At 45.1% G+C, this 20,550-nt stretch overlaps 1 protein-coding gene across 3 annotated transcripts in view; it reads left to right on the top strand.

Moving 5' to 3' along the window:
* ATAD1 (ATPase family AAA domain containing 1) overlaps positions 1–20,550 on the top strand; it is a 57,705-nt gene that overhangs the window by 31,215 nt on the left and 5,940 nt on the right. For all 3 annotated transcript variants that reach the window (XM_007666230.3, XM_007666231.3, XM_001506261.6), the window contains exons 6-9: positions 1,242–1,348; positions 8,960–9,049; positions 15,067–15,117; positions 19,838–19,971. In XM_007666230.3, coding sequence (XP_007664420.1) covers positions 1,242–1,348; positions 8,960–9,049; positions 15,067–15,117; positions 19,838–19,971 — 382 coding nt within the window. The remainder of the gene's footprint in view (positions 1–1,241; positions 1,349–8,959; positions 9,050–15,066; positions 15,118–19,837; positions 19,972–20,550) is intronic.

Here is a 20,550-nt window from a genome sequence, read left to right as displayed (position 1 = left end):
GCAGAGGGAGGGAGTCAGGGTGATGGTAGGGGAGGAGGAGCAGAGGAAAAGAGCTCAGTCTGGGAAGGCCTCTTGGAGGAGGTGGCCCTTTAGAACAAAAAGGGTATCTGAAATACTTGGTAAAACTCACATGTTTGAGGTTGTGCTCACAAGTCACCCCAGGGATGACTTTTTCTTGGAGACATCCTGATTGACTTAGAAACCCTTTAGATGAAGCTCATTGTGAGCAGGGGCCGTAACTACCAACTTGGATATATTATATGCTCCCAACCTCATAGTAGTGCTCTGCATACAGTTGGTGCTATTTACATGCCATTGACTGAATCTTCCCAACAGCTCAGCGACTGATTCCCATTGCCATGAAGTGTCTCAGGGGCAGGGACCGTGTCTTTTCATGTCTGTTCCCGAGAGCCTAATACAGTACTCTGCACTTAGTAGGTGCTCAGTAAATACTGGTGGGGATGCTGAGCAGTGAGGAGCCTACTTTGTGCCGCACGCTGTGCCAGGCACCAAAAAGAAGAAAACAAGGTTCCTTTTCTTAAGGTGTTATCTTCCTCACCTCCTCTGGCCTGCCCTGACCCCCTGAGTTGAGAGTTGGCAGTTTACCAGGGAATAAGCCCGTGGAAGGGGAAAAGCCAAAGTTCCGTTTAAACGGATAAATGGGCTAACTGAAACTGACTTGGAGATAGAAAAAGTTAGTAACGGGGCTCTCAAAAACCTTCGTTGTGCTACCTCTGCTTATTCCTGGGCTTGAGCAAAAGCCAGAATTTTCTAAGAAAAATTTCCTTTTAAAAAGTGTGGCAGACATGGTCATCCTCTAACCAAACTTCATTGTTGCTACAACTTGTTTAGAATAATTTTGGTAACATCTATTATTTGAATGGAGCTTAATGAATCTGAGAGAGGTTGGACGGCTTAAAACTCGAATACGTAAGTAGAAAAAAATTATAGTGGTATTTATTAAGGGTTTACTATGTGTCAAGCTCTGTATTAAGAGCTGGGGTACATAGAAATTAATCAGGTCAGTGCCTGTCCCACTTGGGGTTTGCATTCTAAGCAAGAGGGAATCCCTGTATTACTGATGAGGAAACTGAGGCACCAAGACGTTAACTGACTTGCCCAAGATCACCCAGCAGATAAGTGACAGAACTGGGACTAGAATCCAGTTCCCCTGACTCTCAGGCCTGTGCTCTATCCACTAGTATTTTCATTTGTAAGGCAAGCTGTCTTTCCTCTCCTAGACTCCTTCCTTCGAAACCGTTCCAGTTCTGACCATGAAGCCACGGCCATGATGAAAGCTCAATTCATGAGTCTTTGGGATGGGCTGGATACTGATTACAGCTGCCAGGTATGTGAAGAGATTTTCCTTTAATTGGCTATATTTCTCATGTGTCTGTATTTCATTAGGTGCAGTCATCTGGTTTACCATTTGTAGCTTTGATATTTGAGCAAAGTCACTTAATTTCCCTGGGCCTGAGTTTCTCCATTTGTACAATAAGGAGAAAATAGATTGTGAGCCCCATGTCGGACAGGGATGGTGACCAATCCAATACATAGCACAGATTAAACACTTAATAAATCCCATAGTAATTGTTAGTACTATCTTAGGAAAGAAAACATATGGTAATTGAACTGGTCTGAAAAGATTGGGGGGGGCATTAATTTGTATTGTGCTGGTGCTTTTATTATTTCTCTTTTCCTTTCGATCATGTGGGAATGTTTTGAGTGAAGGCCTGTCATTGAATGACAGATTTCTCTGCAGATGTATGTTTTGTGGAGTGAATTGCACAGGGGAGAAAGCTTGTGTGTTATGGGCATTTTTTTTAAAGGAAAGATGCAAGTCAAATCACAGAGAAAACCCACCAGAACAAAGTGAGGTGATCCAGTGGTGAAGGAATTCAAAAATGTTAGGGACAAGTCACAGTCACTATATAGTGGGGTGTGAACCTTAAAAGTAAGGGCCGTTGCCCTGCTGAACATTTTTCAATATGAAGATTGAAGGAGAGCTTGAACTATTTGAGTGGTTATATAGGAGACTAGTTTAGATCATTAGTATTTCTAATTATTCCCACTGTGAAATGAAACTCATTTTGGGCTCTCTCTTTTCCTAAAAGTCACTTCTGTCTCCATTTTCTATTTTTCTGTTTGTTTTGGATGGTCTTGCCTCTAGATGGCCCCATCATTAAGCAAATGTGAGGAAGAGTTTAGTAGCTCAAGTGCCTTCAGTGAAATGTGGAGCACAATTCAAAATGAAGATTAGGAGCCCGTTGTTGGGCAGGGATTGTCTTTATTTGTTGCTGATTTGTACTTTCCGAGCACTTAGTACAATGATGTGCACACAGTAAGCACTCTAAGTACAAATGAATGAATGAATGAATGAATGAATGAAATTAGATATGTGGGCACTCTAAAACCCATTGTGAGAGTCACTGATTTGGATATGTTTCTTCTGGAATTTCATATTTTTTTAAACCTTAGGTAAACTATAACTTGAAGCATGAGGCCTGTGGATAACCATTATTTTTGTTCTGAGATTAATTGTATAGTGCCTGGTGACTTTAAATGGTGAAGGCCTTGGAATTGTTGACAATAATGGGAAAATCAAAATTCTTCAGAGACCTACACGTTTGATTTACCTTGGCTTGCTTTCACATCTACCTTTCCTAACGACAAGTTCTTTTTTAAAAATTAGCTGTGCAGATAGTAAACGGACCGTTAAGCTATGGCAATGAGGTCATTTGGTAATCTCTGCAATTTGCTAAACAGCACCAATACGTTGAGGGGATTCTGGAGCCAGCCCAAGAGAGTCCCTCTCTAGTTTGCGGATCCCCCTCTCCCTCCGTCCCCTCCACCAACCTCCTGGGATTAGGTAGATCTGAATCCTTTGGGGTTCCAGGTGCTTTGAAGATGTCTTGAATGGAAGGGGAGGAGAGGGATGATTTTGAGAGGGGAACAGGTATTTAATCCCTATTTTACAGGCGAGGAAAGGGCACATAGAGGTAAAGTGATTTACCCAGGGTCACACTGCAAGAAAATGCGAGCAGGGTTTTGCTCTCTTTTCTAGCGTGAGCCTAGCGGTTGGATGGGAAGTGAAATCTTCAACATCAGGCTGTGTAAATATGCATTTAGCCTCTACATCTTGCTCTAGTTTAGAAAGTTTAGAATAACTTTCTAAATATATTCAGAAGTTATATTATTCTGAAACCTCTTCCAGCCCATCAGATTTTTAAAAGGGAAGCAGCAGGGCCTAGCAGAAAGAGCACAGGCCTAGGAGTCAGAAGACCTGGGTTCTAATCCCAGCTCCACCACTTGCCTGCTATATGACCATGGGCAAGTCATTTCACTTCTCTGTGCCTCAGTGTCCTCATCTGCAAAAGAGGGATTCTCTTTCTCATTTAGACTGTGAGCCCCAGGTGGGACAGGGACTCTGAATGACCTGATCATCTCGTATTTGCCCCAGCAGTTAGTTCAGTGCTGGGCAACATATTAAGCCCTTAACAAATACCATGTTGCATTATTAATAGGGAGGCTGGGACTGCCCTACCCTAGGTTCCCTAGGGTGATCTGGCTCAAATCCTCAGGGCATTAGAGCACAGGAACTTTTGCTAAATTGAACCCATTGCTTGGAGAAGCCGTCCAGCCCCAGAGTATGTTTTTCCTTTGACTGGGCTTGAACTGATTTCCAGGAGGGAAGAATAGGGAGAAGCAGAAATGACTGGATTAAAACATCTCAACCTGAGTTTGGCTCCGTGTCAGGCTGAGCCCATCCAGGACTCTCCAAGGTGTTGCCTCCTCCCCAAGTCTTGGCCATGTAACTCAGCAGCTTGACTGATAACAACAGCAACAATAATAATAATAATAATAGTGATAGTTAATTGCTTGTGCCAAGCACTGACTAAAGTACAGTTGGACATAGTCCCTCTCCACCTGTAAAGAACAGGTACTTAATCTCCAGTTTACAAGTGAGGAAACGGAGGCCTGGGGAAATTAACCAACTTGCTTAAGGTCACACAGCAGACAAGTGGCAGCTTGTTGTGGGCAGGGAATGTGTCTGTTTATCAGTATATTGTAGCCTTCCAAGCGCTTACAGCGTGGTTCAGTGGAAAGAGCCCAGGCTTGGAGTCAGAGGTCATGGGTTCTAATCCTGGCTCCGCTGCTTGTCAGCTGTGTGACCTTGGGCAACTGACTTCATTCAATAGTATTTATTGAGCGCTTACTATGTGCAGCGCACTGTACTAAGCGCTTGGAATGTACAAATTGGTAACAGATAGAGACAGTCCCTGCCCTTGCTGGGCTTACAGTCTAATCGGGGGACACAGATAAGAACAATAGCAATAAGTAGAATCAACTAGACTTCTGGCCTCAGTTACCTCATCTTTAAAATGGGGATGAAGACTGTGAGCCCTGTGTGGGACAACCTGATTACCTTGTATCTACCCCAGCGCTTAGAAGAGTGCTTAGCATATAGTAAGCGCTTAACAAATACCAACATTATTATTTTACCGTGCTTTGCAAACAGTAAGTGCTCAGTAATTACGAATGAATGAATGAAAAGGGCAGAGCTAGGATTAGAATCCAAGTGCCCCAAGTGGCCGGTGCTCTTTCCGCGAGGCCTCAGCGCTTCTCACCGGAAGGGCTGGTCATTCTGCCAGCCCATGCCTTCCGACATACGGCACATGGCCAGCTATCAGGAACTGAGTCCAGGACAAGTTTTCATCGCCGCAGAGTGAATCTGTGAGACAGCCGGGTTGCTGGCTTTTTTATCCCACAACTAAGGCTCTTTTCCCCATAGAAGAAATCCTCCGTTGCCTGAAACTTCCCTCTGGTGGCACTGTGCTGATGTGAGAGCCTCCACTGGCTGGTTTCCCTGCACCATAGCTAGGCTGCTGGGTCATCCTCAACAGCGCTTCCAGGCTGGTTTGGAGGGGGAGCTTTGCCTTGGAGAGGGAAAGGTCTTTGTAGAGGTCAACTAGTCTACTCCCCTCCCTCCAGGAGCCACCTGCAAGCTATCCCAGACGGTAATCTTTTTCTTAAAGATATCCGAAAGGGAAAACACCAAAGTGTCTCTTGCTAACCGGGGAGATGAAACTGCTGAAAGCATTCATGGTAATAATACAGAAGCCTCTCTTTTTGTTTGTTTTTGTCAGTATGTTTCCATTCTGAGGAGGAACATCTTTTCCTCAGCCAGATTTGGGGGACCCAAAAGACCTAAGTTTTCCCCAGCCTAATACCTCAGAATTGCAATTTCAGACTCTGGACTGCCCACACCCCAAGGTTAAAAAAACAAAAAATACCTGTGTGGAAAGACTGGCTCTTTATAGGAAGTCCAAGCCCTCATGACTCCTAAGAGCTCAGCATATTGACATTCTGGAATTTTGGTACTATTTATTAAGCGCTGGGTTAGGTGTAAGGTAACCATCTTAGATACAATCCCCATCCTACTCAGGGCTCACCATCGTGAGAGGGGGAACAGGTATTTAGTCCCGATTTTACAGGTGAGAAGACCAGGGCACGTAGAGGTTAAGTGATTTACCCAGGGTCACACTGCAAGAAAATGGCCGAGCAGGGTTTAGGTCCCAGGTCTTCTGACTCTCAAACTTGTGCTGACTAGCGTGAGCCTAGCGGTTGGATGGGAAGTGAAATCTTCAAATCAGGCCATGTAAATATGCATTTAGCCTCTACACCCTGCTCTCTGTTCCAGTAAATCATAGCATCAACAGGATGAGGAAGAAATCCATATCCAGTCAGCTGAAGGCTAATTGGCTTGGGCTCTGAACCACCCTGACCTTCTCCCTCAAACTCATGTAGACTTAGGCGGAGCTGTGGGGTGAGTGGAAAACTCTGGAAAAGACTAGGGAGGCAACTCAGCCTCCATTTCATTCATTTGTAGTTTCTTGGTTACCTGAGAAGCCGCTGCCAACAGTAGGGGCTGTTTTAGAGAAACGGCATGGCCTAATGGAAAGAACGCAGGCCTGTGGGTCAGAAGGGCCTGGGTTCTAATCCTGGATCCACCACTTATAATAATAATGCTGGTATTTGTTAAGCACTTACTTTGTGCAAAGCACTGTTCTAAGAGCTGGGGGGATACAAGGTGATCAGGCAGTCCCACATGGGCCTCATAGTTTTAATCCCCATTTTACAGATGAGGTCACTGAGGAACTGAGAAGTGAAGCGACTTGCCCAAGGTCTCCCAGCAGACAAGTGGCAGAGTGGGGATTAGAACCCAGATCCTTCTGACTCCCAGGCCCAGACTCTTCCTTGGGCAAATCCCTTCACTTCTCTGGGCCTCAGTTCCCTCATCTGTAAAATAGGGATTGAGACCGTGAGCCCTATGTGGGGACAGGGACCGTGTCCGACCCGATTATCTTTTATCTCCCCCAGCGCTTAGTTCATCGCCCGGCACATAGTAAGCCCTTAATCAAAATAGCACTCCTGACGAGGGTAGTTTCCTGGAATCTGCTGGAGCCCGGGACTCAGACTTCTTAGAGATAGTGAAGACAGCAGCTGGTTTTCAGTTTGGCTCATTGAAAAGCCAGAAGTTCAAATCTCTATTCCAGACTTACTTGATCTCCATGGCCTAATGGAAAGAGCATGGAGTCAGAGGACCTGTTTTCAAATCCCAGCTCCACCACTTGTTTACTGTGTGATGTTGGGCAAATCATTTAACTTCTGTGGTGCCTCAGTTTCCTCACCTCTAAGAGGGGGATGAAATACCTGTTCTCCCACTTACTTATATTGTGAGGCCTATGTGGGACAGGGACTGTCTGACATGAATAGCTTATATCTACCCCAGCTCTTAGAAAAGTGTTTGAAGTAAGTGCTTAATAAATACCGTTTAAAAAAATTAAAGCAGTGTGGTCTAGTGGGAAAATCAGGAGACCTGGGTTCTCATACCGCGACTTGCCTTCTGTGTGACTTTGGGCAAGCTACTTCACTTTTCTTCAGTTTCTTCATCTTCATCTGTTTTCCCTCTTGCTAGACTGAGAGCCCCATGAGGGGCAGTGACTGTGTCCAACCTGATACTCTTGTGTCTACCCCGGTGCTTAGTACCGGGTTTGGCACAAAGTAAACATTTAGAAAATACAGTTATTGAGAATAATAATGGGGTATTTGTTAAGCGCATACTATGTGCAGAACACTGTTCTAAGCACTGGGGTAGATACAGGGTAATCAGGTTGTCCCACGTGAGGCTCACAGTTAATCCCCATTTTACAGATGAGGGAACTGAGGCACAGAGAAGTGAAGTGATTTGCCCACAGTCACACAGCTGACAGGTGGTAGAGCCGGGATTCAAACCCATGACCTCTAACTCCAAGCCCAGTCTCTTTCCACTGCGCCACGCTGCTCTAAGCGCTGGGGGGATACAAGGTGATCAGGTTGTCCCATGTGGGGCTCACAGTTTTCATCCCCATTTTACGGATGAGGTAACGGGGGCACAGAGAAGTGAAGTGACTTGCCCAAAGTCACACAGCTGATAAGCGGCAGAGCGGGGATTAGAACCCGTGACCTCTGACTCCCAAGCCCAAGATCTTTCCACTGAGCCACGCTGCTCACACGGCCTATTGGAACTGGCCCAGGCCTGAGAGACAGAGGACTTGGATTCTAATCCTGACTTGGCCATTTGTCTGTGTGACCTTGGGCAAGTTACAGGACCTCTCTGTACTTCAGTTTGCGTAGGCTGAAAAATTGTGGATTAAGTAAGTGTTCTCTCTCCTATTAGACTGTGAGTCCCATGAGAGTCAGGGGCTTTGCCTGGTCTGATTATCTTGTATCTATCCCAGCACTTATTACAGTGCTTAGCAAGTAGCAATCTCTTAATAAATGCCACAGTTATCATTATAGCTATGATTGTTTCTATTTCCTGGATTTAATTCAACCTTTTTGGAAATTCACCAACCCAGAGATCTAAATCACTCACTGCTATTTATTGAGCACTCACTGGGTGCAGAGTATTGGACTGACTGGACTGTATAGTTCCTCTAGACTGTAAGCCCATTGTGGGTAGGGAATGTGTTATATTGTACTCTCCCGAGCACTTACTACAGTGTTCTACACACAGTAAATGCTCAGTAAATATGATTGACTGACTAAAATCTTGGGAGAGTATAGTATAACACAGATGGTTGACACCTTCCGTGCCCACAAGGAGCTTAAAGTCTAGAGGGGGAGACAGACCTTAATGTAAATAAATAAGTTTAAGATATACTATGGGACTCTGAGTGAATAAAGGGTACAAATGCTAGTGCAAGGGTGACACAGATGGAAGAAGGAGTAGGGGAAATGAGAGCTTAGTCGGGAAAGGCCTCTTGGAGGAGAGGTGCTTTTAATAAGACTTTGAAGAACGGGACCGTGATCGTCTGTCAGATATGAAGCAGCGTGGCTTATTGGAAAGAGCACGGGCTTGGGAGTCAGAGGTTGTGGGTTCTAATCCCGCTCCGCTACTTGTCAGCTGTGTGACTTGGGGCAAATCACCTGGCTTCTCTGTGCCTCAGTTACCTCATCTGTAAAATGGGGATTAAGACTACGAGCTCCACTAGGGACAGCCAGATTACCTTGTGTCTCCGCCAGTGCTTAGAACAGTGCTTGGCACATAGTAAATGCTTAACAAATGCCATCATTATTATTTTTTTATTATTATTATATGAAGGGGAAGGGATTGCCAGGTGAGAAGTTGGGGTAAGGTTGAGGAGCTCGAGGTACGGCGAGTAGGTTGGCATTAGAGGAGCAAAGTGTGCGGGCTGGGTTTTGTAGGAAATCAGCGAGCTATGGTGGGAGGGGGCAAGGTGGTTGAGTTCTTTAAAGCCAGTGGTCAGGAGTTTCTGTTTGATGCAGAGGCGATGGGACCACCACTGCAGTATCTAAAGAATATTTGGGGACATTTGCAGTTTCCTAACTAGCCTTCTGGGGATTAGGAATCCAGGTATTGATGATTGATTTAAGATTATCATTCTTCCCCTAGGTGATTGTGATGGGGGCCACTAATCGTCCTCAGGATCTTGACTCGGCCATTATGAGAAGAATGCCTACGCGATTTCATATCAACCAACCTGTAAGTTGCAATGAATAACATTAGAGCCATTTCGCTACTCGATGTTCTGTCCCCTCGGGCGGCGTTCTGTGACTCCTGGAGCCTTGAAGCCCTGTGCTGCCATTTCCCTTGTCTCTAATTCATTTTAATATCTGTCTCCCGCCGTGGACTGTGAGCCAGCTCCCTGTGGGCCGGGATCGAGTCTACTAACTTCACTGTATAGTACTTTCCCCAGTGCTTCTTATGGTGCTCTGCATATCCTACGGTCTCAGGAAATATCATTGATTGATCTTCACCATAACCCTCTTCTCAGCTTCACCCCGAAGCTCTGTGGCCCTTGCCCCTGATTCTTTGTTGGGCATTCAAGGAAGAGTCAAACCAGAAGGATTAAAACTGAACTTATCTTCCCACCCAAACCCTGTCCTCCTGCTCACTTTCCCATCACCACTGATGGCACCACCATCCTTCCTGTCTGACAAGCCCATTATCTTGGCGTTATACTTGACTCTACTCTCTCTTGCCACCCACATATTCAAACCATCACTAAATCCTGTCAGTTCTACCTTCGCAGTATCGCCAAAACTCACCCCTTCGTCTCCATCCAAACAGCTATCACATTAAAGGAAGCACTTCTCTTATCCCGCCTTGATTATCATATCAACCTCCTTGCTGACCTCCCTGCCACCTGTCTCTCCCCACTCCAGTCCATACTCCATTCTGCTGTCCAGATCATTTTCCTTCAGAAACGTTCAGACCGTGTTTTCCCACTCAAGAAACTAGTCGTTGCTCATCCACCTCGGCATCAAACAGAAACTCCTCACCATTAGCATTAAAGCACTTAATCACCTTGTCCCCTTCTACCTCACCTCGCTACTGTCCTACAGCAACCCAGCCTGCACACTTCGTTCCCCTAATGCTATCCTTCTCACTGTACTTAGAGCTCGTCTGTCTTGCCCATATCCTACCTCTGGCCTAGAAAGCCCTCTCTCTTTATATCAGACAGATAATTGCTGTCCCCCACTTCCTTAAGTGACTTGCCCAAGGTCAAAGAGCAAGCCAGTGGTAGAACCTGGGTTAGAACCCAGATCTTCTGACTCCCAAGCCCATGTTCTTTCCACTAGGCCACATTTCTTCCCTGTTGGGGATTCAAGATGATAAGGAATGCTGAGGAAAAGTGTCCGTGCTAGGAAGGGGGAGGAAAACTTCGTGGCTTCCAATGACACTGCAGCCTGCCAAAGCAAAGCCAAATTGTTCTCCCTCGGAACCCTGCAAGAGCAGCATTCCCTGCAGCTCTGAGAGCTAGGGACCTGGGGAAATCCCTCCCTGTGTGTGTGCCTTGAGTTTCTCCTCCAGGAAGCCTTCCCTGACTAAGACCTCCCCTCCTCTTCTCTCACTCCCTTCTGTGACGCTCTTCTTTGCTCCTTCATTCATCCTCCCTCTCATCCCCACAGCACACATATATATGTCTATCTGTGATTTATTTATTTAATGTCTGTCTCCCCGCTCTAGACTGTGAGCTCGTTGTGGGCAGGAATGTGTCTGTTTATTGTTATATTGTACTCTCCCAAGCGCTTAGTACAGTGCTTTGCACACAGTAAGTGCTCAATAAATATGACTGACTGAATGAAGGGCCTGGGAGTCAGAAGGATCTGGGTCGTAATTCCGGCTTTGCCACTTGTCTGTTGTGTGACCTCGGGCAAGTCACTTAACTTCTCTGTGCCTCTGTTCCCTCATCAGTAAAATGGGGATTATGATTCTGAGCCCTTTGTGGAACAGGGACTGCATCCAACCCGATGAGCTTTTATCTACCCCGGTTCTTAGTACGGGGTCTGGTACATAGTAAGCACTTAGCAAATACCATAAAAGAAGCAACAGGATTTGGGGGCAGGGTGCACACACATAGGGGCCTCCAACCCTGATGGACAGGAGTATAAGTGTGTGAGAGAATGTATCTATTGGCTTCTCATTCTCCTTCATTTTCACTGTACCTAATACTTTTCGCCATATCAGATAATTGAGAATATGTTTTATAAAGAACATCCGTCTCTAGCTGACAGGGAAAATTCTGGTAGTGATTTCCATCAGTTACTTATCAACCCGTAAACTGCAATGAATGACATTAATAAGAGCCATTTCACTACTCCGTGGTCTGTCGGCATTTCCATCAGTTGTATCCTCTACCTGATAATATCAACAAGGATCCCATCTGGCAGTTGCAGTTCTCAGTTCTTAGGGGCCTGGTTGTTTATAACTCCCACTGCTTTGGAGTGAGAGGAATCCTGGATCTCCTTTACAATCCCATCCCTCTCTTTCTCTTTCCCTAATTTAAATCATCTTAGAAAAAAGCCCTTGAAAACAATTGCTATGCCCCGTGGATTAGTGGATAGAGCACGGGCCTGGGCATCAGAAGGACGTGGATTCTAATCTCGGCTCCACCACTTGTCTGCTGTGTGACCTTGGGCAAGTCACTTCACTGCTTTGTGCTTCTGTTACCTCATCCATAAAGTGGGGATTAAGAGGTGATTAAGACTGTGACTGCGGGAGAGGGACTGTGTCCAACTTGATTATCTTGTATCTACTCCAGCGCTTAGCACAACGCCTGGCACATAGGAAGCACTTAACAAATAGCCCAATTATTATTATCACTTAATCATACTGATTGGCAGATTGTCTATACCCCTGAGATAACCAAATGCAAGTATTTTTATGGTATGTTTTGAGCGTGCTTACTATGTCAAGGACTGTTCTTAAGTGCTGGAGTAGACACAAGGTAATTAGGTAGAATATAGGAAGGAGAACAGGTACTGAATCCCCATTTTACATTAGAGGAAACTGAGGCACAGAGCAATTAAGTGACTTGCCCAAGGTCAAAGAGCAAGCCAGTGGTAGAACCTGGGTTAGAACCCAGATCTTCTGACTCCCAAGCCCATGTTCTTTCCACTAGGCCACATTTCTTCCCTGTTGGGGATTCAAGATGATAAGGAATGCTGAGGAAAAGTGTCCGTGCTAGGAAGGGGGAGGAAAACTTCGTGGCTTCCAATGACACTGCAGCCTGCCAAAGCAAAGCCAAATTGTTCTCCCTCGGAACCCTGCAAGAACAGCATTCCCTGCAGCTCTGAGAGCTAGGGACCTGGGGAAATCCCTCCCTGTGTGTGTGCCTTGAGTTTGGGCCGTTTATTTGCTCTAGGCAGCTGCTCCACACAGTAGCCTTCCTTCTGATTTTCCTGCCAACCTCCGTTCCTCTCCCCACATCTCCTCGAGAGCCGTCAGCAGTCCAGAGAGGCTCTGATACATTTCTAGACATCTAGGGCATGCTTTCTGTACTTTTCAAAGTGTCTGTCTCTTCATTAAAATGTGGGGAAGGTTATGGCATTTTCTACTTTTTGAACTGGAGCCACGTGGAAAGCACTCCCAGAAAGCTCTCTCTGTTCCTGCTAAGCGTTTCCTAACTCTTTTACCATCTACGGCATCATCACCAGTAGTACTGAAACATCCTGGGAAGTGTCAGAAAAAAACAATCAGAATAACCCAGTGCCCGCTTTCAGGTAATTTTGCAGTTTGATGGAGGATTTACATGCTGGGAATAAATTCAGCAATATGCAGTTAAAGCACAGGAGCAAAAATATCAGAAATATGTCCTTAAGCTTAGCCAGGTTTAATTGTGAATATAGCTTGCGGATGGATGGTTTGAGTCCAAGAGAAGATGGTTTTGTCCAAAGCCATTCCTATTAAGATCTCAATTGGGAAAAGTAAGACACTCCCATGTGAATTTGCTAATAGGAAAGGCAGCTGGGAGCTGGTTTGACTGAGTGTGGGGAATGTGGTCACTGGCAGTCATTCAGAGCTTCTTTTTTTTCTTGGCTATAAGATAGAGTGACCCAAGGCAGAAGGCAAAAGGTAGGTAGAAGCTATTAAGATAGAAAGCTAAGAGGGAAAATAAAAATGGACTTCAGATGTTTGTTATCATTTAATTGTTCACCCCCGCCCTCCAAGATAGCTCTCAAACTTGTGCCAACAATGCTTCATATTGTTTCCAGCAGAATACATGGGTCAGCTTCACTACAGGTAGATTGTTCTGCACACAGTAAGTGCTCAATATCTTCTCTGCACACAATGAGCGGTCATTGTCTTCTGTGTGATCTTGGGCAAGTCACCTAACTTCCCTGCCTCAGTTAATTCCTCACTATAATGGGGATTAAATCCTACGGAGGAGACTCTGAGCCCCACATGGGGACGTGGATGTATCCAACCTGATTGTCTTGTCTCTACCCCAGTGCTTAGTTCAATGCTTGGCACATACCCCTAAACAAGTCCAATAATCATAATAATGATTCAGTGTGATGTCTTTAGCACATAACTTGTGCAAATGGCTGACTGATCTTATTTTAAAACTGAAACCCCCCTCCCTGAACGCCACCTTTATCAACAGTGTTATCAAGAAGCTCAAATCCAAATGTACTGGTAAGTGAGCTTGCATCACAGAACAGACCGAACAGGCTTGAAGTGGAGGTACAGTGGCTGCCCATTATTAGGTCACCGAGTTCCATGCTCTCTCTTCCTTCAGGGAGTGGGAACCATGACATTTACGGACTCGGCAAAATTCACACCCTGTCTCCAAACTCCATCCTCTTGTCCCAGTAATCCATTTTCCCAAAGCTTGCTAGGCACAACCACGTCTTTCCCCTGTCTACTCTCTGTGGGAGATAGTGAAGCTGAGCATGGAGATCACCTAAAGGTCAGGGGCAGAGTGGGGAGACATTCATTCAGTTGTATTTATTGAGCGCTTACTGTGTGCAGAGCACTGTACTGAACCCTCTCTTCTCTCTCCCCCCACTCTCTCTCACACACATACACACACTTACTATCCCATGGCAATCAAGAGTTGACTACTTGTTTTGAGAGCAGTCAATCAGTGGTATTTATTGAGTTCTTACCATGTGAAGAGCACTGTACCAAATTCTTGGGAGAATACCATACAACAGAAAGCATTAAAATAAATTACAGATCTGTTCATAAATGCTGCAGGGAAACGGGTGGGGAGAACATTAAATACTTAAAAGGATACATATCTAAGTGAATAGATGATACAGAAGGGAGATGAGGACTTAGGGAAGGCCTTTTTGTGGCGATGTGATTTTAATAAGGCTCTGAAGATGAGAAGAGTGGTGGTCTGTGTATATGAAGGGGGAGGGAGTTCTAGGCCACCGGGAGGATATGGGCAAAGGGTCGGCGGCCACGCAGATGAGATGAGGTACAGTGAGAAGGTTGGCATTAGAAGAGTTCATTGTTAGGACTGGGCTATAGTATTCGTTCTTATTTATTAAGCACTTACTGTGTGCAGAGACATGTACTTAGCACTTGGGAAAGTGTTATACAGCAATAAAGAGTGACAATCCCTACCTACTATAAGCTAGTAGAACAGTGAGGCAAAGTAGGAGGGGGCGAGCTGATTGAGTGCTTTAAAGCCGACGATAAGGAATTTCTGTTTGAGGTGGTGGTAGATGGGCAACCAATGGAGGTTCTTGAATGGGAATCTTGAGTGAGATTCTGAGTTCTTGAGTGGGGAGTGGGGATCATTTTAGAAGAATGATCTGGGCAGCTGAGTGAAGTAAGGACTCGATCAGTGGAATTTACGAAGTACTTCCTGTGTGCAGAGCACTGTACTAGGTGCTTGGGAGAGTACAGTACAACAGAGTGGGTGTCACTTTTCCCTGCCCAGGAGGAGCTTCAGGCTAGAGGGGGAGACTGGCATTAAAATACAATTACAGTTAGGTACATGTGGACTGAGTGGGTGGTGAATATCAAGTCCTTACAGGGTACAGATATAAGTGCATAGGCAACAAAGAAAGGAGAGGGAGTAGGGAAAGTGAGTTTGAAGGATTACGTGCTAGGTGGAAATTTAAAAACAGATATTGTTGGGATTCAACTCCAAAAAAACCCTCAATTGCCCCATAGAGAAATAACCGAAGAAAGAGGTCTAGGGCAAAATTGGTTCTTATAAAATACAGTGTCTGAATCATTTTTTTTTTCATTAAAAGGCTCTAAAACAGAGAGAGGCAATCTTGAACTTGATTTTGAAGAATGAAAATGTAAGTAAAAATTACTACTGTCATTTTTCTTTCCTCCTAGATATTAATGTAGAAACAGTGTCGTCATTTTTCCACCCACTAGGCTGGAGAGGTAAACATGACTTCTTCCAGGCAGAATCTGATGAATCAATAGTCCACTTAGTCCGATATTTTGTCTTCATCAGTGACATCAAATCCACTGGAATAGCAATGTGTTAATTGCCCGCCCAACTATTTTCAAATCTCCCTCTAACCGTGGGTTCTAATCCTGGCTCTGCCACTTGTCTGCTGTGGGTCCTTGGGAAAGTCACTTACCTTACCTTCTCACGTGGTGTTGCGCTTCTGATTTTTTGAACTGTGCAGCAGTTAGAAATTAAAGAAATGTTCGAAAGTATATTAGGTATACAGCGGAGCGGCCTAGTGAGAAGAGCAGAGGCCTTGGAGTCAGAAGGCCTAAATTCTAATCCCGGCTCTGCCACTTGACCGCTGTGTGTGACCTGGGGTACATCATTTCACTTCTCTGTGCCTCAGTTTCCTAATTTGTAAAATGGGGAGTCAAACCCTGTTTTCCCTCCGACTTAAGCAGTGAACCCCGTGTGTGGGAGGGACCAAGTCTGACATAGTTACATTGTATCTGCCCCAGCACTTAGTAGTGCTTGATGCATAGTAAGCACCTAACAGATATAATTATTATTAGGATTTTAGTGGATTGGTCTTTTACTATTTCTCCTCCTATTTCCCCATGGAAACCTGCGATTGACATGTGGACCCACAGCATATGTGATATGCCAAGCAGCTAATATAGAGTCTGCATGAAGTTTATATTCATTCTTTTTTTACTTATTTTACCTTTGATGTCCAGAGTATCTCATCACTGCTTGCACAGACCATATAGCCAGAGCACTGGAAATTAGTTTAGCAGAGTTGCTGGTGAGAAAAGAAATAATTGGACAACAAAAGCTTAACTATGTTGGTTTTTTGTTTATAAATGTTGAAGAGAAGGAATTGGGGAAAGAAGTATTTTCACAGGCTCTCTCTAGACTGTGGGCAGGGAACATGTCTACTAACTCAGTTGTACTCTCCCAAGTGCTTGGGACAATGCTCTGCACACAAGAAATGCTAAATCAATGCCATTGATTGATCTTCTCAATTAGAGTTGCAAATTGGTATGTGTGGGAAATTAGATTCTTTCAAAGATTTGCAATCATAGAAATACTAATAAAAAATAATGGTGCTATTAAGTCCTTACTGTGTGCCAAGCACTGTATTAAGCTCTGAAGCCGATGAGAGTTAATTAGGTCAGATACAGTCCCTGTCTCACATAGGGCTCGCAGTTTAAGGGGGCAGGAGAACAAGTGTCGCATCCCCATTTTCTAGCTGAGGAAACATAGACCCAGAGCAGTTAAGCGACTTGCCCAAGGTCACTCAGCTGGCGAGTGGCAGAGTCACTAGCAGTCGGAGCTATTTGAAGTTAGACTTCGAGTTTGCGGATTATGGAGAGAATCCTGTGATTGTGAAGAATGCGGCGCGGCATCAGTCAGAGAGATCGCTGTGTGACAGCCTTCAAGCAATCCGCAGAATTCGGCTAGAGCTGAGACTCACTCGGTCAGCAAGCCGCAGTTCCTCCCGAGTTCAAGCCGGTCCTCTCAGAGGCTACCTCTCTCCTGGACGTTGAACTTTCAGGGTATTTGTCACTCTGCCCAATTTAAACTTGGGTTTTAGCGTTGTATTCTCTTCACCCCCACTCCCCCATATTCCTTTGGAATGGCCTCTAGAATTTTGTTTCTATACAGGGCAAGAAAATCCATCCCCCGTGTGATTCTTATTTAAGGAAAACTCAAGAGATTGACCTCTCTAAATCAGAGTTTTAGAACGCAGTTATGGATTTGAAAATCATGGGATTTACAGTCCTGACATTTATGAGGAATTTTGAAAGAGGAACGGTAATTTTTCTTGAAAGAAGTTGCAGACCTGGGTTAAGCATATTCCTTCAAATGAGGTCTAGGTTGTGAGCACGTCCTTTATTGAGCATGGAGTGGATTTTTGATAAAATTTAACTATTTCTGAAATGTTGAGAAGCAGTGTCCCCTCGTAGAAAGAGCACAGGACTGATTGTCAGACATGATTCCTGCATTTACCTGCTGTATGACCTTGGGCAAGTCATTTAACTTCTCTGTGCCTCAATTTCATCATCTGTAAAATGGGGGTTAAAGTATCTTCTACCTCCCACTTAGATTGTAGTAAGTCCAGCGTGAGACCGGAATTGTCTGATGTGACTGTATTTGTATCTACCCCAGCACATAACGTAGTGCTTGTTTGGCCCATAATAAGCACTCAACAAATATCACCATCATCATTATCGTCCTAATTGTATTTATCGAGCACTTACTGAGTACAGAGCACTGTGCTAAGTGCTTGGGAGAGTACAATAAAGCAGAGTTAGTAGATACATTCCCTGCTCACGATGAGTTTATTCATTTCATTCAGTCGTATTTATTGAGTGCTTACTGTGTGCAGAGCACTGAACTAAGTCTAGAGGGAGAGACAGACCTGAATATAAAATATATTTTGGATATGTACATAAATGCTCTGGGGCTATCATCTCTCTCCTCCCTCCCACTGATGGATCTTTTTTCCACCTAAGGGAATAGTTGTACTTTGGTTTGAAATTCCTCTGCCAGCCCCCGACAGAATTACTCCCTCTGCAAAGTTAAGTGTATGTTTTGTTTAACTCTTGCAGATCTTTTAATGCAATTGTCAGTTTCCTTGAAAAAGAACCGTATTGAGTGTAAGATTCTTGGGGCTGAGATTTTGAAGAATAAGAAAAAGAAATCCCTGATGTTTGCTTGGTTAGGTGGACGGAACAATCGATGAGTGATATTTATTGAACACTTTCTGTCTGCAGAGCACTGTATTAAGCATAGGGGAGACTACAGTAGAGGTGGTAGAAGCGTCCCCTGACCACAGAAGGAGCCAATGAGCCATCTAGAAATTGCCAAGGAGATGAGCTTATGCGTGCTTCTCAGAGAAAGGCGTTTTTAGTAGCCACTTGGATTCTGCTCTTTTCACTTTTCCCATGCTTTGACTCATTCCCTTTCCCCATCTCAGGCAGCTCTCACCTTCTGAATCACCCCATCCCTCCTTGGTGAGCCAAAGCTCCATCTGGGCCCGGCTGATTTAGGCAGCGGGCATTGGGCATTCATTCCCTGTTAGCCACCCCTGCCTCCGGAGGACTTCCTTCACGCTCCCCTCAGTCCCTGCAGCCTGCCAAGCTTTCACAGCGGGGAATAGTTCGCTGGCCCTGCTCCTTCCCTCCAGGCTGACGGAGGCAGAGGCCACCTCCAGTTGCAGAGGGGACAGGTAGTTAGAACTTGCAGGAGTCAGCTTGGGGTAAGGAGGTGTAGGTGACCTCAAGTTTGCTGGGCTCGAGGTCCCCTGGCCTCTTCCCCCTTTATCTAGCTGGCTATTGGAGGGTGTGGGCCTGTGAGATTTGGGAGTTAGGTGCTTTTTTTTGGGGGGATGGTACTTATTAATAATAATAATGATGGTATTTAAGTGCTTATTATGTGCCAAGCACCCTTTCTAAGCACTGGGGAAGATGCGAGGTAATCAGGCTGGACACAGTCCATGTCCCGCAGGGGGATCACAGTCATAATCCCCATTTTACAGATGAGGTAACTAAGGCACAGAGAACCCAGGTTCTAATCCCAGCTCTGGCACTTGTGTGCTGTGTGACCTCGGGCAAGTCACTTAACTTCTCTGTGCCTCAGTTACCTCATCTTTAACATGGGGATTAAAACTATAGGCCCCATGTGGGGCAGGAACTCTGTGCAACCTTGTATCTACCCCAGGACTTAGGTTACAGTGACCAGCACATAGTAAGGGCTTAACAAATACTGTTTAAAAAAAAAAAGGAAAGAAAGGAGGAAGCTCGAGCCCACAACATCCTGACTGTACATCACACAATAGGGATTCACCTCCAAAATACCCCACAAGGCCTTTGCTTGTTAATAGTGATTTCGCAGTGTCAACAGGACTGCAGAAAACACTTCATCTCTTTGTCCTAGATCCAGGAATTGGAGAAGCTGTTGGATTGAGATCAATGAGGAACTGGGTCACTGGGGGTCTGTGGTTTAAATGAATCAAAGGACTTATTGCCACATAGGGGCAAGCTTGGCAGAAGTTTTATGGAAGATGCTGCCTCATCCAGCCCCGAGGGGTTCCGGCAGTTTTATCCATGGGGGTCTATAAATCCTCTGTCATAGAAACTGAAGTAATAATAATGTTGGTAATAATGTTGGTATTTGTTAAGCGCTTACTATGTGCCGAGCACTGTTCTAAGCGCTGGGGTAGACATAGGGGAATCAGGTTGTCCCACGTGGGGCTCACAGTCTTAATCCCCATTTTACAGATGAGGGAACTGAGGCACAGAGAAGTTAAGTGACTTGCCCACAGTCACACAGCCGACAAGTGGCAGAGCTGGGATTCGAACTCATGAGCCCTGACTCCAAAGCCCGTGCTCTTTCCACTGAGCCACGGTATATCACAGCAGAGTTTGTAGCTGACTCTTGGATTTTCCCCTCAAAGCTCAGTTTAGCAATCTGTTTGGTTGCACACGTGTTTCCGAGAAACGGGAAACGTTTCAAACTTGAGATGTGAGTTGATCCGAATGCCTGTATATGCGTCGCTGGGCCTTCTCTCTCTCTCAACATCTTCCACTTCCCGCTTTGTGCTTGGTTAGGTCGATGGCGATGTGAACCTGCTACAAGTTGCTAAAGAAACCGATGGGTTTTCAGGAAGCGATTTGAAAGAGATGTGTCGGGATGCGGCACTCCTGTGTGTGAGGGAATATGTCAATTCCACAGCGGAAGAAAGGTATGTGGTTTTGGAGTGACCTTACTCAGACGTGCATTTGCAGAAACCACCGAAGCCAGTGGGATTTCGCTGCTTGGCAGCAGCCGCTGCTGTCTGTAGGAAAAGACCAGTAAATGAATGAGTAAATCTCTCCACCATTCACTCCCAATTCATCAGTCAATCAGTCGTTTTTACTGAGCACTTCCTCTGCAGGGCACTGTAAGAATCACTTGAAAATTTAGGTCCCCCCAAGATTTAATATTGGGGTATTTAAGCGCTTCCTATGTGCCAAGCACTCTACTAAGCCCTGGGGTAGACACAAGAAAATCAGGTTGGACAGAGTTTTATTTAAGTCAGATCACCGGATTCAGCATCCTGAGTGATGACCGGTACACTTTGGAGTCAGCGTCCCGGAAAGGATGGTCAAAAGGTGAAGGCCCAGTGGGAGTGGGACACCCAGTACTTTGTTACTTCCTCGTCTATTTCCTTAGGAAGCATTTGTGTGATTGCAGTACTCCATACTGATCTATCTTCAACAATTGATTTCTAGTTTTGAGCTGGGAAGGGCATTGCCGGAAGTTTTGTTTTACTGTATCGTTA

The sequence above is a fragment of the Ornithorhynchus anatinus genome, chromosome 3 (assembly GCF_004115215.2).
Source record: "Ornithorhynchus anatinus isolate Pmale09 chromosome 3, mOrnAna1.pri.v4, whole genome shotgun sequence".
Lineage (NCBI taxonomy): Eukaryota > Metazoa > Chordata > Mammalia > Monotremata > Ornithorhynchidae > Ornithorhynchus > Ornithorhynchus anatinus.
The sequence above is the reverse complement of the archived record's forward strand: the minus strand, read 5'-3'. Positions and strand labels throughout refer to the sequence as shown.